The sequence below is a fragment of the Leiobunum rupestre genome, chromosome 10 (genome assembly GCF_980474605.1).
Source record: "Leiobunum rupestre chromosome 10, qqLeiRupe1.1.hap1, whole genome shotgun sequence".
In the NCBI taxonomy this organism is placed as follows: Eukaryota; Metazoa; Arthropoda; class Arachnida; order Opiliones; family Sclerosomatidae; genus Leiobunum; species Leiobunum rupestre.
Genome location: NC_143393.1, coordinates 14051698 through 14068666, shown reverse-complemented (window position 1 = coordinate 14068666; position 16969 = coordinate 14051698). Strand labels below are relative to the sequence as shown.

The 16969-nt window shown below is 32.5% G+C and overlaps 1 protein-coding gene across 9 annotated transcripts in view; it reads right to left on the bottom strand.

Moving 5' to 3' along the window:
- Positions 1 to 16969, bottom strand: part of babo (TGF-beta receptor type-1 babo) — a 203648-nt gene that overhangs the window by 32559 nt on the left and 154120 nt on the right. For 4 of the 9 annotated variants that reach the window (XM_090160085.1, XM_090160086.1, XM_090160087.1 and 1 more), the window contains exon 3: positions 5217 to 5258. The exons of the other annotated variants lie outside the window; for them this stretch is intronic. In XM_090160085.1, the coding sequence (XP_090016211.1) occupies positions 5217 to 5258 (42 nt within the window). The remainder of the gene's footprint in view (positions 1 to 5216; positions 5259 to 16969) is intronic. 9 annotated transcript variants of the gene reach the window in all.

Below are 16969 nucleotides of genomic sequence, written 5' to 3'. Positions count from 1 at the left end.
TAAAACATTTACACGTGACCTTCCGTATTTTATAGAAACACCTATTAAGAGTTTTGGTTGCGTGATTGTGAATGTGCAAATTCCCAGTGTGAAACCACGTCGAGTTTTTAAATTAAATTTTTCAACGTTTACAGTAAAATTAACAAACGTATTTTATTGGGATAAATTACCAATATTTTTGTTGGTATAATAAACGCAATAAAAGCTACGCGAGTGGGAGGTAAGGGCTACGAGAGAGGGAGGTAAGGGCTACGAGAGAGGGAGGTAAAAGCTACGTGAGGGAGGTAAAGGCTACGCGAGGTGAAGGTATAGACTACGCGAGAGGAAGGTAAAGGCTACGCGAGGGAAATGTATAAGCTACGCGAGAAGGAGGTAAAGGCTACACGAGGGGATGTAAAGGCTACGCGAGAGGGAGTTATAAGCTACGCGAGAGGGAGGTAAAGGCTACGCGAGGGGAAGGTATAGGCTACGCGAGAGGGAGGTAAAAGCTACGCGAGAGGGAAGATATAAGCTACGCGAGAGGGAATATATAAGCTACTTGAGAGGGAGGTAAAGGCTACGCGAGAGGAAGGTAAATAGATACAACGCACTTCTCATACACGAGACTAGAATAAACGAGCCATAAACACGGAAGCGTTAAGTCAGTTGACCGTCGAGCCACGCCAAGAAATAAACCATTCCAGCCCTCTAGCGGCTACAATGTAAAAGTGCTCCTATAAACTATACTCGTGGGAACTAGCGACTAAGCCCTTTCTATCGAGGGCACAATACGCTCTCCGAAGTCGTTTCTATCCGCACCAAGAGCCATACGTAAAAGCAAGAATGTCTTTGGGGAAGAGGGCGCGAGGAGAGACGGAGGGGCGTGGTTTTCAACGAGGGTATCACGAGGCTGCACGCGTAAGCATAAACACGCCTATAACACAGTTGCCTTTTCCCCACGTGAAGCTATACGTATTCGCAACGCGAATGAAATTTCAACGCCATTCGTGATTATTGCTATATAAAGGATAAAACAATGGTATTTTTTATCGAGGCCGTGTTGCCATCTACTATCAAGTTTGCCGTGAAAATAAACCGTATAATTTTTTAAAAATCGATTTTAATTCTTATTGCTTTTTAAGGTTTTACGCCGGTTTTTTAGGGCTGTGCGATTAGTGGTTTTAGGCAATCGAGTCGAGTATCAATTTTTCTTTCATCGAGTAATCGAGTACTTGATTAAGGCGAAACACTCTCTTATTCGATAAACTAAAAAAATACTCGAGTAATATTGAAGTCGAGTCGAGTAATCGAGTACTTGATTAAGGCGAAACTCTCTCTTATTCGAGTCGATAAACTAAAAAAATACTCCACAGGGTTGCCACAAAATTTTGAGATTCAAATTCCCTGACTATTCCCTGTTTTCCCTGACCATTTTAAGAGATTTTCCCTGACTTTTTAAGTTCAAATTTGTATTTTATATTTGACTTTTATCAGAAGGTAATAAATTTTAATGAACTTATATTTCAGTAAAAAGGTTATTGCAATGTTGACAAAATTGGCCAAACTTTCAAGGAAATAAATGATAATCATAGAATTTGTCATAGATCTGGTCTAAAAATAACCTTACAAAAGTGCCAAGATAAAATTTAATTCCCTGACTTTTCCCTGACTTTTTACAAATTCTAAAAATTCCCTGACATTTCCCTGACTTTTAAGGTCCATTCTTAAATTCCCTGACTTTTCCATGATTTCCCTGTTTTCCCTGACGTGTGGCAACCCTACTCCAGTAATATTTTAACGAGTCGAGTAATCGAGTACTTGATTAAGGCGAAACTCTCTCTTATTCGAGTCGATAAACGAAAAAAATACTCCAGTAATATTTTAACGAGTCGGGTTATCGAGTACTTGATTAGGAGCTGGTTTATGTAATTATGAAATTAAACTTAAAAGGAGTATAAAGTAACTTTCAATGCTGAAAAATATTCCTTAAATTTAAATGAACCACAGTTTCCACAACTTTGGAGGTATCGTTTATTTCCCTCCAAAAAGTTGTAAAAACCCCTCTTTGAACTTTGAAGCAACGAGGATAGAAAATACAAATACTCGACGAGTTTAGAAAGCAGCTTATTCGAGTAATCGGGTAGCCGAATGTGCAATTTTTTGGTACTATGTAATCGACGAGTATTCTCCAATTACTTATTCGAGGTCGAGTTCGAGTACTCGGCCTCAAAAAAGGCCGAGTACTCGATGTTCGAGTACTCGAACAGCCCTATTTTTTTATTGACAAATTCATTACTAATTGGAGTGCAGCGGTAATTAAAGTAAAATTTAAATTAATCTTCATAAAATTTTATTATTAATTAAAAATTAAATTTCTATGAAACCTACATTTGGAACATTTTCATAAATAAATTTAAATATAATAGCTGATTTCAAGTAAAAAACCCTGTATGCGCGTAAATTCAATTATTATTTATCTAATTTCTTAACTAATTTCTTAACTTTAATATTTACAGACAATTTTTCATTTTTCTTAAAAATTGAAATCCAATAATAAAACTTTTTTTGAGCTCGCAATAGTTTTAACTTCGGTCACCAGGGGAGAGGGGAGGGGTGGGTGGATTAAATTCGCGAACAAAATTTTTCCTGTAAACAATATAAAAAATGCATTTCTGAAATAAAATAATTAGTTAGTCGAACATCCCCCGTCGTCGAGGAGTTGCAACAAATCATTGCTAGTAAGGAATTTATTAAGAAACGGATAATAAACAAACAAGAAAGAAACGCACACAAACAATGCGACACTCGTAAAACAAATTATAGCTATTCCAAGTTCCAGTCGCAACTTTGTATCTTAATTATATTCTTTATACATCTTTAAACAAATTACACGGGCTATACAGACGCGCTTTCAAAAATAAACGAAAAAATATAATTACTATTTATACCGGGTCTCGAATTTTGAAAAATTAATTTTGGCCACCGGTCATAAATCAACTCGCGCCATCTATCGAAGAAAAGAACGGCGATAAATAAAGAAACTTTGGTTTACCCCCCTTAACCGTTACAGCCTACCCGATTACGAAAAAACAGACTTTACCTAATTAGTAGCTTCAAACTAAACTACTCGTTCAACTTCGCTTCTATTCCAATATAAACCAATTAGGTAATGTTTGCTTATGTAGCGGGGAAATATGTTATGGCTTATATATCGTACGACCAAAGCTTATAAAAACTAACTTTCGAGATTATAGACGAAAGGGATAAAATATATATTATTTAATTAGAAGATTTAAATGTAGGCTATATCGCGAAATATTTTTGAGAATATTTTATGATATTCTCTTTGGGATAAGAATAAGTTAAATTTTGATACCAAGAGGGAAATCCTTATATTAAAAAAAAGCCTTCCAACTTTAATTAATTAAACCCCCAGATGAAAAGGTGACCCATCAATATTTTTTTACAGCATCAATTATTTTTAGTTGAAAATATTACTTTAGGAATAAATTAGAGTGAAATAAAAATAAGTTTGAACATAAAGCGCCCAAAATCATAATGTTTTTATAGACACTATGTTTTTCAACACCATATTTTGTATATTGATTGTCTGGAAAACTTGGCGCGAACTTCCGTATTTATTAGCCTTATTAATTAAACATTCAACAGTTCCCGGAGGATTTTCGATCACCCTAATAGGGAAATATGGAAGCTAAAATAAAGGAAAAATACATACGGGGGTAAAAAAAAATTTATAACGGGGAAATATCAGATTTTGAAACCGATTTCTAAGTTGATGGTACGCCGCATTGGAGGGTTATAGTTATTCAAGCTCGACCAATTAATACGCGTCTGGAAATGGAGGGCGGAGTCTCGGGGTCCCTGGGACAAGGGGGGGGGGGGGGCTAAGAATCCGTCCAAAGGTCGAAGATAGTGTGACTTCAAAAGTGTCATTTAAGGTCTAGACTTCGGCCGACACCGCGATTATCGAGTTTAATATGTAAAATCCCACCCAAGTACTTAAGCCGAAATTCCAATCGAACGTCTAAATACTTTACATATTGCACGAATCGTAACACTTGATTAAAATCAATATTAATATTAATACGGATTAGATCGCGTCTACAACACGACGATTTTTTTACAGATATTAGATTCGTCATAATTACCGTGAATTGACCGAAATTAAACGATACGATTTCAAACCAATCAAACCAGGTTTTATATTCGTAAAATAACGATTTGAAACTATCCAAAGATTAACGTTCGTATTTTATTTATGATTTGAAACTATTTTATTTATGATTTGAAACTATTTTATTTATGATTTGAAACTATTTTATTTATGATTTGAAACTACCCAAAGATTTACGTTCGTAAAATAACGACTTGAAACCAACCAAAGAATGTTTTGAGTTCGTAAAATAACGATTTGAAACTAACCAAATAAGGCTTTTACATTACGTAAAATACCGGTTTGAAACTATAAGAAAAGAGAGATTTACGTTCGTAAAATACCGGTTTGAAACTATAAGAAAACAGAGATTTACGTTCGTAAAATACCGATTTGAAACTATAAGAAAACAGAGATTTACGTTCGTAAAATACCGATTTGAAACTATAAGAAAACAGAGATTTACGTTCGTAAAATACCGATTTGAAACTAACCAAATAAGGCTTTTACATTCGTAAAATACCGATTTGAAACGTAATAAACAAGGTTTTTATTTTTGTAAAATACCGATTTGAAACTAAGAAAACAGAGATTTACGTTCGTAAAATACCGATTTGAAACTAACTAAATCAAGTTTTGCATTTGTAAAACAACGATTTGAAACCAACCAAACAAGGCTTCTCCATTCGTAAAATAAGCATTTGAAACGAATCGTTGGTGTCTTTTGTTCATTTCATTGTTAAAATTAGTAGGCATGCTAAAGACCATTGTATTAGAGACAAAAATAGCTAATAAGAGCTAATCAAAAAATCAACTTAATATTGCGGGATTATTTAAAGTTCATTAATTTCAAAAATGGGGATGTTACATCTTAAATCAATACTAAGTAGTTTCAGAGAGTTAAACCGAGGCTCTAAAGTCACTAACTAATACAGCGGTCTTCAAATATTCCATCGATTAAAATGTTAATGGAAAGGGAAAATAATAAAATAAAAGAATAAGAGAATGAAAAAGGAAGAGACTCCCTGAAACCATCCCATTTGCAAAATACAACAATAATTACCCCTTATCTGTTTTCCTCGCAGATCGACCTTTACGCATTGACCTATAGAGAAAAATGCAAATTTTCATTTTTCTAGGCTATACAGAATACAATATGATATGGATGCTACAATTTAGGTGTGACGTGCACTTGCAAAATCCACCCTTTAAAAATTATAAAGTTTCTTTTCTAACGATGCGTCATTTTTAATCGCCAAAAGGTGAAAATCGGACATTTATCGTTATCTGGTTTCTTGTATTTCAAAGAGTCATTTTGAGCTATTTAGAATATTTAAATCTACGAAAAAAGAATAAGTAAATAATACGATAATATCGCGAAATTTTATAGCAATGGCATTATTTCCTTAAAGCGGTGCATGACCCGATAGAAGGTATGTGAATTCGTCACGTTTCATCGAACCCTTTTGGGTAAGTTAATCGCTCAAACAAGGTTGCCATAGTTTTCCAGATTTGCCGTGGCCTTTTTCGGAGATTATTTTAGTCAAGGTTTCCAATTTGCAACCGAAATTAAATTACTGGACTTTTAGATTCGTATTCAAATGGACGGACTTTTAGACTCGTATCCAAATTGCCGGATTTTAGACTCGTTTTCAAATTGCCGGAATTTTAGACTCGTATTCAAATTGCCGGAATTTTAGACTCGTATTCAAATTGCCGGACTTTTAGACTTATATTCAAATTCCCGGACTTTTAGACTTATATTCAAATACCAGGACTTTTAGACCCATATTCAAATTCCCTTAATTTTAGAAATTTAGACCCATATTCAAATTCCCTGACATTTAGACCTATATTTAAATTCCTGACTTTTCCAGTTGCAATTTTTTTAGGAACTATGGCAACCCTGTCAGACGTTTATAGAAATTGGCGCCAATTTTTTTAACCAGCGAGTTTGCAACTTATAAATGCATTCAATAGAATTGTCAAAACTGAAGGGGAACAATTCATTTAGGCGAAAATGGGCGTGACGAAACCCGAATGCAAACTGAAGCGTTATTAAAAATGCTCGATGTCGCCTTGGAATGTCACTCCATAAAAAGGTTAACGTTCAACCGACCATTATTTCAGGTACGAAATTACCTTTCAAAAGCACTACCTAGTAAGCTTATGAAACTTAATTGCCATCGAAATGCACTTATATTTTAGAACAAGCTATTCGATCAAAATAAGCAGAAAAGCTTTCGCTTTCAAACTGGAATAATAATAAACCGATGTAAGGTAGCGAAGAAAAAAGCAAGGCGTAGCTATTCTAACTGTCAAGATATTTGAGTACTTCCTTCCGCGGCCAATTCCCAGTAGTCGATTTGAATGTCATTCGTGGCGAATAACCCCGAGCTTAAATATTAAAATTTAAGCATTCGATATAATTAAGGTTTATTAAAAGTACGGTCGCCACCAAATTTACTAGAAATAGGTTGATTCCAATTTTAAGGTGGTTTAGGGACCTCGGCTTTTAGGAAGCCCTTTAACCCAGGGTTCGTACAAAATTTCCGGAATTAAATTCCCTGATATTTCCAGGTTTCCCCAGACCAAATTGACACTTTTTCCCTGACCATTTTTATAGAATAAATTAATGGTTTGAGGAAAAATTTTGAAAAATATTGATTATGTATCATTCATAAAAAAATAAAAATAAATTTATTTGTCTGATTTTTTTGGGGTACTTTTAAAATTCCTTGACTTTTCCCTGACCTTTTGGAACCATTTTAAAATTCCTTGACTTTTCCCTGACCTTTGGGAATCATTTTCAAATTCCCTGACTTTTTGGAAACATTTTTCAAATTCCTTGACTTTTCCCGGACCTTTGGGAATCATTTTCAAATTCCTTGACTTTTCCCTGACCTTTTGGAATCATTTTCAAATTCCCTAACTTTTTGGAAACATTTTCAAATTCCTTGACTTTTCCCTGACCTTTTGGAATCATTTTCAAATTCCTTCAATTTTCCCTGACCTTTCGGAATCATTTCCAAATTCCTTGACTTTTCCCTGACATTTTGGAAACATTTTAAATACCCTGACTTATCCAGGTTTTCCAGGTCGTGTACGAACCCTGTAACCACTAACTTACGCCTAATAGTTTGGTAGTAGGAACCGTAAATCTAACCAATAACGCCATCAAGGGGTAAAATAATAAACAATATTATACATTTCTCAAAACTACCAATCGACCGAATTTGGTAATGGAGTGGAGAATTATTGCATTGAATATTCAGATTCTCTGCACGCGATAATTATACTCTGTGCTAATTTAACAGGTGAAAGGTGGGTGGTCAGCGGGGCTCCACGTTTAAATTAAAGGGATTTCTGCCCCCCCCCACCCGCCTCGTCTCATTGGAACCAAAAAAAGGGGGGGGGGGTTTCCTTCCCGGAAGTGTTCGGGGGCATACATCTTTGATATTCAAATTAGCAATGGGAGTCCGAGAGAATATAATTTAGAGATGTTTTTGCCAAAGATGTTTCGGAAACCTCTTCCCTGTTTTCTTATTCATTCCCATTTCGGGGTTCTGACGTTGTTTAGTTTAGGCATTAGGTTTCCTCAAAGGGAAGATTTGCCTCTTCCAGGGAAAGAAAATGCAGTTCAATAAGAGCTGCCTCCTTGCTTATTCCACAATCTTTTTCTTTTAATTTGGGACCAACAACACGGTTAGAAAATATGGTAACTACGGAATGTAGGGAAAATATCGAAGGATTGGATAGTATACCTTACGTGGGAAAGTATCCATATTTTTATGAAATCCTAAAATCTGGGAAAATTACTTGAAAATATTGAAATTTGGGCGAAAATCGGTTCTAAGATATCGGAAAACTGTTTAGAAACTCCGAAATCGGTCTAAGATATGCAAAAACTGTTTGGAAACTCCAAAATCTGTTCTAAAATATCCGAAAATTATTTGAAAATATTGATATTTGGGCGAAAATCGGTCTAAGATATCCAAAAACTGTTTAGAAACTCCGAAATCGGTCTAAGATATGCAAAAACTGTTTGGAAACTCCAAAATCTGTTCTAAAATATCCGAAAATTATTTGAAAATATTGAAATTTGGGCGAAAATCGGTCTAAGATATCCGAAAAGTTAAGTTAGAAGAAACCACCTATGGACTGTGAGAAGGATGATAAAATACGCGAAAAAGTAGATTAGTCCATAATTAAAAGGGATAATATAGCTAAATCCTAAACAAATTTGAAGAAATTAAAAAACTTACTACTAACTCGTACCCAATAGGTCTTCGAGCAAAAAACGCGAAACTCGGATCAAATAGATCTTCGAGTAATAAACTAAATTAAAATTAAATAAAATAGCCAGAAATTCCAACGGTAGACCGGTTTCGTTCTATTTGGAACTCATCAGTACGAGTTAGTAGTAAGTTTTTTAATTTCTTCAAATTTGTTTAGGATTTAGCTATATTATCCCTTTTAATTATGGACTAAGATATCCGAAAACTGTTTAGAAACTCCGAAATCGGTCTAAGATATGCAAAAACTGTTTGGAAACTCCAAAATCTGTTCTAAAATATCCGAAAATTATTTGAAAATATTGATATTTGGGCGAAAATCGGTCTAAGATATCCGAAAACTGTTTAGAAACTCCGAAATCGGTCTAAGATATGCAAAAACTGTTTGGAAACTCCAAAATCTGTTCTAAAATATCCGAAAATTATTTGAAAATATTGAAATTTGGGCGAAAATCAGTCTAAGATATCCGAAAACTGTTTAGAAACTCCGAAATCGGTCTACGATATGCAAAATCTGTTTGGAAACTCCAAAATCTGTTCTAAAATATCCGAAAATTATTTGAAAATCTTGAAATCTGGCCGAAAATCGGTTCTAAAATACCGGGAAAATTACTTGAAAACCTGGAAATCTGAGTGAAAATCGGTTCGAAGATATCGGAAAACTATTTGGAAACTCCAAAATCTGGGCGAATATCTTCTATAAAATACCGGGAAAATTACTTGAAAACCTGGTAATCTGGACAAAAATTGGTTCTAAGATATCGGAAAACTGTTTAGAAACTCCAAAATCTGTTCTAAAATATCCGAAAATTATTTGAAAATATTGAAATTTGGGCGAAAATCGGTTCTAAGATATCGGAAAACTGTTTAGAAACTCCAAAATCTGTTCTAAAATATCCGAAAATTATTTGAAAATATTGAAATTTGGGCGAAAATCGGTTCTAAGATATCGGAAAACTGTTTAGAAACTCCAAAATCTGTTCTAAAATATCCGAAAATTATTTGAAAATATTGAAATTTGGGCGAAAATCGGTTCTAAGATATCGGAAAACTGTTTAGAAACTCCAAAATCTGTTCTAAAATATCCGAAAATTATTTGAAAATATTGAAATTTGGGCGAAAATCGGTTCTAAGATATCGGAAAACTGTTTAGAAACTCCAAAATCTGTTCTAAAATATCCGAAAATTATTTGAAAATATTGAAATTTGGGCGAAAATAGGTCTAAGATATCCGAAAAGTTAAGTTAGAAGAAACCACCTATGGACTGTGAGAAGGATGATAAAATACGCGAAAAAGTAGATTAGTCCATAATTAAAAGGGATAATATAGCTAAATCCTAAACAAATTTGAAGAAATTAAAAAACTTACTACTAACTCGTACCCAATAGGTCTTCGAGCAAAAAACGCGAAACTCGGATCAAATAGATCTTCGAGTAATAAACTAAATTAAAATTAAATAAAATAGCCAGAAATTCCAACGGTAGACCGGTTTCGTTCTATTTGGAACTCATCAGTACGAGTTAGTAGTAAGTTTTTTAATTTCTTCAAATTTGTTTAGGATTTAGCTATATTATCCCTTTTAATTATGGACTAAGATATCCGAAAACTGTTTAGAAACTCCGAAATCGGTCTAAGATATGCAAAAACTGTTTGGAAACTCCAAAATCTGTTCTAAAATATCCGAAAATTATTTGAAAATATTGAAATTTGGGCGAAAATCAGTCTAAGATATCCGAAAACTGTTTAGAAACTCCGAAATCGGTCTACGATATGCAAAATCTGTTTGGAAACTCCAAAATCTGTTCTAAAATATCCGAAAATTATTTGAAAATCTTGAAATCTGGCCGAAAATCGGTTCTAAAATACCGGGAAAATTACTTGAAAACCTGGAAATCTGAGTGAAAATCGGTTCGAAGATATCGGAAAACTATTTGGAAACTCCAAAATCTGGGCGAATATCTTCGATAAAATACCGGGAAAATTACTTGAAAACCTGGTAATCTGGACAAAAATTGGTTCTAAGATATCGGAAAACTGTTTAGAAACTCCAAAATCTGTTCTAAAATATCCGAAAATTATTTGAAAATATTGAAATTTGGGCGAAAATCGGTTCTAAGATATCGGAAAACTGTTTAGAAACTCCAAAATCTGTTCTAAAATATCCGAAAATTATTTGAAAATATTGAAATTTGGGCGAAAATCGGTTCTAAGATATCGGAAAACTGTTTAGAAACTCCAAAATCTGTTCTAAAATATCCGAAAATTATTTGAAAATATTGAAATTTGGGCGAAAATCGGTCTAAGATATCGGAAAACTGTTTAGAAACTCCAAAATCTGTTCTAAAATATCCGAAAATTATTTGAAAATATTGAAATTTGGGCGAAAATCGGTTCTAAGATATCGGAAAACTGTTTAGAAACTCCAAAATCTGTTCTAAAATATCCGAAAATTATTTGAAAATATTGAAATTTGGGCGAAAATCGGTCTAAGATATCCGAAAAGTTAAGTTAGAAGAAACCACCTATGGACTGTGAGAAGGATGATAAAATACGCGAAAAAGTAGATTAGTCCATAATTAAAAGGGATAATATAGCTAAATCCTAAACAAATTTGAAGAAATTAAAAAACTTACTACTAACTCGTACCCAATAGGTCTTCGAGCAAAAAACGCGAAACTCGGATCAAATAGATCTTCGAGTAATAAACTAAATTAAAATTAAATAAAATAGCCAGAAATTCCAACGGTAGACCGGTTTCGTTCTATTTGGAACTCATCAGTACGAGTTAGTAGTAAGTTTTTTAATTTCTTAAAATTTGTTTAGGATTTAGCTATATTATCCCTTTTAATTATGGACTAAGATATCCGAAAACTGTTTAGAAACTCCGAAATCGGTCTAAGATATGCAAAAACTGTTTGGAAACTCCAAAATCTGTTCTAAAATATCCGAAAATTATTTGAAAATATTGATATTTGGGCGAAAATCGGTCTAAGATATCCGAAAACTGTTTAGAAACTCCGAAATCGGTCTAAGATATGCAAAAACTTTTTGGAAACTCCAAAATCTGTTCTAAAATATCCGAAAATTATTTGAAAATATTGAAATTTGGGCGAAAATCGGTTCTAAGATATCGGAAAACTGTTTAGAAACTCCAAAATCTGTTCTAAAATATCCGAAAATTATTTGAAAATATTGAAATTTGGGCGAAAATCGGTTCTAAGATATCGGAAAACTGTTTAGAAACTCCAAAATCTGTTCTAAAATATCCGAAAATTATTTGAAAATATTGAAATTTGGGCGAAAATCGGTTCTAAGATATCGGAAAACTGTTTAGAAACTCCAAAATCTGTTCTAAAATATCCGAAAATTATTTGAAAATATTGAAATTTGGGCGAAAATCGGTTCTAAGATATCGGAAAACTGTTTAGAAACTCCAAAATCTGTTCTAAAATATCCGAAAATTATTTGAAAATATTGAAATTTGGGCGAAAATCGGTTCTAAGATATCGGAAAACTGTTTAGAAACTCCAAAATCTGTTCTAAAATATCCGAAAATTATTTGAAAATATTGAAATTTGGGCGAAAATCGGTCTAAGATATCCGAAAAGTTAAGTTAGAAGAAACCACCTATGGACTGTGAGAAGGATGATAAAATACGCGAAAAAGTAGATTAGTCCATAATTAAAAGGGATAATATAGCTAAATCCTAAACAAATTTGAAGAAATTAAAAAACTTACTACTAACTCGTACCCAATAGGTCTTCGAGCAAAAAACGCGAAACTCGGATCAAATAGATCTTCGAGTAATAAACTAAATTAAAATTAAATAAAATAGCCAGAAATTCCAACGGTAGACCGGTTTCGTTCTATTTGGAACTCATCAGTACGAGTTAGTAGTAAGTTTTTTAATTTCTTCAAATTTGTTTAGGATTTAGCTATATTATCCCTTTTAATTATGGACTAAGATATCCGAAAACTGTTTAGAAACTCCGAAATCGGTCTAAGATATGCAAAAACTGTTTGGAAACTCCAAAATCTGTTCTAAAATATCCGAAAATTATTTGAAAATATTGAAATTTGGGCGAAAATCGGTTCTAAGATATCGGAAAACTGTTTAGAAACTCCAAAATCTGTTCTAAAATATCCGAAAATTATTTGAAAATATTGAAATTTGGGCGAAAATCGGTTCTAAGATATCGGAAAACTGTTTAGAAACTCCAAAATCTGTTCTAAAATATCCGAAAATTATTTGAAAATATTGAAATTTGGGCGAAAATCGGTTCTAAGATATCGGAAAACTGTTTAGAAACTCCAAAATCTGTTCTAAAATATCCGAAAATTATTTGAAAATATTGAAATTTGGGCGAAAATCGGTTCTAAGATATCGGAAAACTGTTTAGAAACTCCAAAATCTGTTCTAAAATATCCGAAAATTATTTGAAAATATTGAAATTTGGGCGAAAATCGGTTCTAAGATATCGGAAAACTGTTTAGAAACTCCAAAATCTGTTCTAAAATATCCGAAAATTATTTGAAAATATTGAAATTTGGGCGAAAATCGGTTCTAAGATATCGGAAAACTGTTTAGAAACTCCAAAATCTGTTCTAAAATATCCGAAAATTATTTGAAAATATTGAAATTTGGGCGAAAATCGGTCTAAGATATCCGAAAAGTTAAGTTAGAAGAAACCACCTATGGACTGTGAGAAGGATGATAAAATACGCGAAAAAGTAGATTAGTCCATAATTAAAAGGGATAATATAGCTAAATCCTAAACAAATTTGAAGAAATTAAAAAACTTACTACTAACTCGTACCCAATAGGTCTTCGAGCAAAAAACGCGAAACTCGGATCAAATAGATCTTCGAGTAATAAACTAAATTAAAATTAAATTAAATAGCCAGAAATTCCAACGGTAGACCGGTTTCGTTCTATTTGGAACTCATCAGTACGAGTTAGTAGTAAGTTTTTTAATTTCTTAAAATTTGTTTAGGATTTAGCTATATTATCCCTTTTAATTATGGACTAAGATATCCGAAAACTGTTTAGAAACTCCGAAATCGGTCTAAGATATGCAAAAACTGTTTGGAAACTCCAAAATCTGTTCTAAAATATCCGAAAATTATTTGAAAATATTGATATTTGGGCGAAAATCGGTCTAAGATATCCGAAAACTGTTTAGAAACTCCGAAATCGGTCTAAGATATGCAAAAACTTTTTGGAAACTCCAAAATCTGTTCTAAAATATCCGAAAATTATTTGAAAATATTGAAATTTGGGCGAAAATCGGTTCTAAGATATCGGAAAACTGTTTAGAAACTCCAAAATCTGTTCTAAAATATCCGAAAATTATTTGAAAATATTGAAATTTGGGCGAAAATCGGTTCTAAGATATCGGAAAACTGTTTAGAAACTCCAAAATCTGTTCTAAAATATCCGAAAATTATTTGAAAATATTGAAATTTGGGCGAAAATCGGTTCTAAGATATCGGAAAACTGTTTAGAAACTCCAAAATCTGTTCTAAAATATCCGAAAATTATTTGAAAATATTGAAATTTGGGCGAAAATCGGTTCTAAGATATCGGAAAACTGTTTAGAAACTCCAAAATCTGTTCTAAAATATCCGAAAATTATTTGAAAATATTGAAATTTGGGCGAAAATCGGTTCTAAGATATCGGAAAACTGTTTAGAAACTCCAAAATCTGTTCTAAAATATCCGAAAATTATTTGAAAATATTGAAATTTGGGCGAAAATCGGTCTAAGATATCCGAAAAGTTAAGTTAGAAGAAACCACCTATGGACTGTGAGAAGGATGATAAAATACGCGAAAAAGTAGATTAGTCCATAATTAAAAGGGATAATATAGCTAAATCCTAAACAAATTTGAAGAAATTAAAAAACTTACTACTAACTCGTACCCAATAGGTCTTCGAGCAAAAAACGCGAAACTCGGATCAAATAGATCTTCGAGTAATAAACTAAATTAAAATTAAATAAAATAGCCAGAAATTCCAACGGTAGACCGGTTTCGTTCTATTTGGAACTCATCAGTACGAGTTAGTAGTAAGTTTTTTAATTTCTTCAAATTTGTTTAGGATTTAGCTATATTATCCCTTTTAATTATGGACTAAGATATCCGAAAACTGTTTAGAAACTCCGAAATCGGTCTAAGATATGCAAAAACTGTTTGGAAACTCCAAAATCTGTTCTAAAATATCCGAAAATTATTTGAAAATATTGATATTTGGGCGAAAATCGGTCTAAGATATCCGAAAACTGTTTAGAAACTCCGAAATCGGTCTAAGATATGCAAAAACTGTTTGGAAACTCCAAAATCTGTTCTAAAATATCCGAAAATTATTTGAAAATATTGAAATTTGGGCGAAAATCGGTTCTAAGATATCGGAAAACTGTTTAGAAACTCCAAAATCTGTTCTAAAATATCCGAAAATTATTTGAAAATATTGAAATTTGGGCGAAAATCGGTTCTAAGATATCGGAAAACTGTTTAGAAACTCCAAAATCTGTTCTAAAATATCCGAAAATTATTTGAAAATATTGAAATTTGGGCGAAAATCGGTTCTAAGATATCGGAAAACTGTTTAGAAACTCCAAAATCTGTTCTAAAATATCCGAAAATTATTTGAAAATATTGAAATTTGGGCGAAAATCGGTTCTAAGATATCGGAAAACTGTTTAGAAACTCCAAAATCTGTTCTAAAATATCCGAAAATTATTTGAAAATATTGAAATTTGGGCGAAAATCGGTTCTAAGATATCGGAAAACTGTTTAGAAACTCCAAAATCTGTTCTAAAATATCCGAAAATTATTTGAAAATATTGAAATTTGGGCGAAAATCGGTTCTAAGATATCGGAAAACTGTTTAGAAACTCCAAAATCTGTTCTAAAATATCCGAAAATTATTTGAAAATATTGAAATTTGGGCGAAAATCGGTTCTAAGATATCGGAAAACTGTTTAGAAACTCCAAAATCTGTTCTAAAATATCCGAAAATTATTTGAAAATATTGAAATTTGGGCGAAAATCGGTCTAAGATATCCGAAAAGTTAAGTTAGAAGAAACCACCTATGGACTGTGAGAAGGATGATAAAATACGCGAAAAAGTAGATTAGTCCATAATTAAAAGGGATAATATAGCTAAATCCTAAACAAATTTGAAGAAATTAAAAAACTTACTACTAACTCGTACCCAATAGGTCTTCGAGCAAAAAACGCGAAACTCGGATCAAATAGATCTTCGAGTAATAAACTAAATTAAAATTAAATAAAATAGCCAGAAATTCCAACGGTAGACCGGTTTCGTTCTATTTGGAACTCATCAGTACGAGTTAGTAGTAAGTTTTTTAATTTCTTCAAATTTGTTTAGGATTTAGCTATATTATCCCTTTTAATTATGGACTAAGATATCCGAAAACTGTTTAGAAACTCCGAAATCGGTCTAAGATATGCAAAAACTGTTTGGAAACTCCAAAATCTGTTCTAAAATATCCGAAAATTATTTGAAAATATTGAAATTTGGGCGAAAATCGGTTCTAAGATATCGGAAAACTGTTTAGAAACTCCAAAATCTGTTCTAAAATATCCGAAAATTATTTGAAAATATTGAAATTTGGGCGAAAATCGGTTCTAAGATATCGGAAAACTGTTTAGAAACTCCAAAATCTGTTCTAAAATATCCGAAAATTATTTGAAAATATTGAAATTTGGGCGAAAATCGGTTCTAAGATATCGGAAAACTGTTTAGAAACTCCAAAATCTGTTCTAAAATATCCGAAAATTATTTGAAAATATTGAAATTTGGGCGAAAATCGGTTCTAAGATATCGGAAAACTGTTTAGAAACTCCAAAATCTGTTCTAAAATATCCGAAAATTATTTGAAAATATTGAAATTTGGGCGAAAATCGGTCTAAGATATCCGAAAAGTTAAGTTAGAAGAAACCACCTATGGACTGTGAGAAGGATGATAAAATACGCGAAAAAGTAGATTAGTCCATAATTAAAAGGGATAATATAGCTAAATCCTAAACAAATTTGAAGAAATTAAAAAACTTACTACTAACTCGTACCCAATAGGTCTTCGAGCAAAAAACGCGAAACTCGGATCAAATAGATCTTCGAGTAATAAACTAAATTAAAATTAAATAAAATAGCCAGAAATTCCAACGGTAGACCGGTTTCGTTCTATTTGGAACTCATCAGTACGAGTTAGTAGTAAGTTTTTTAATTTCTTCAAATTTGTTTAGGATTTAGCTATATTATCCCTTTTAATTATGGACTAAGATATCCGAAAACTGTTTAGAAACTCCGAAATCGGTCTAAGATATGCAAAAACTGTTTGGAAACTCCAAAATCTGTTCTAAAATATCCGAAAATTATTTGAAAATATTGATATTTGGGCGAAAATCGGTCTAAGATATCCGAAAACTGTTTAGAAACTCCGAAATCGGTCTAAGATATGCAAAAACTGTTTGGAAACTCCAAAATCTGTTCTAA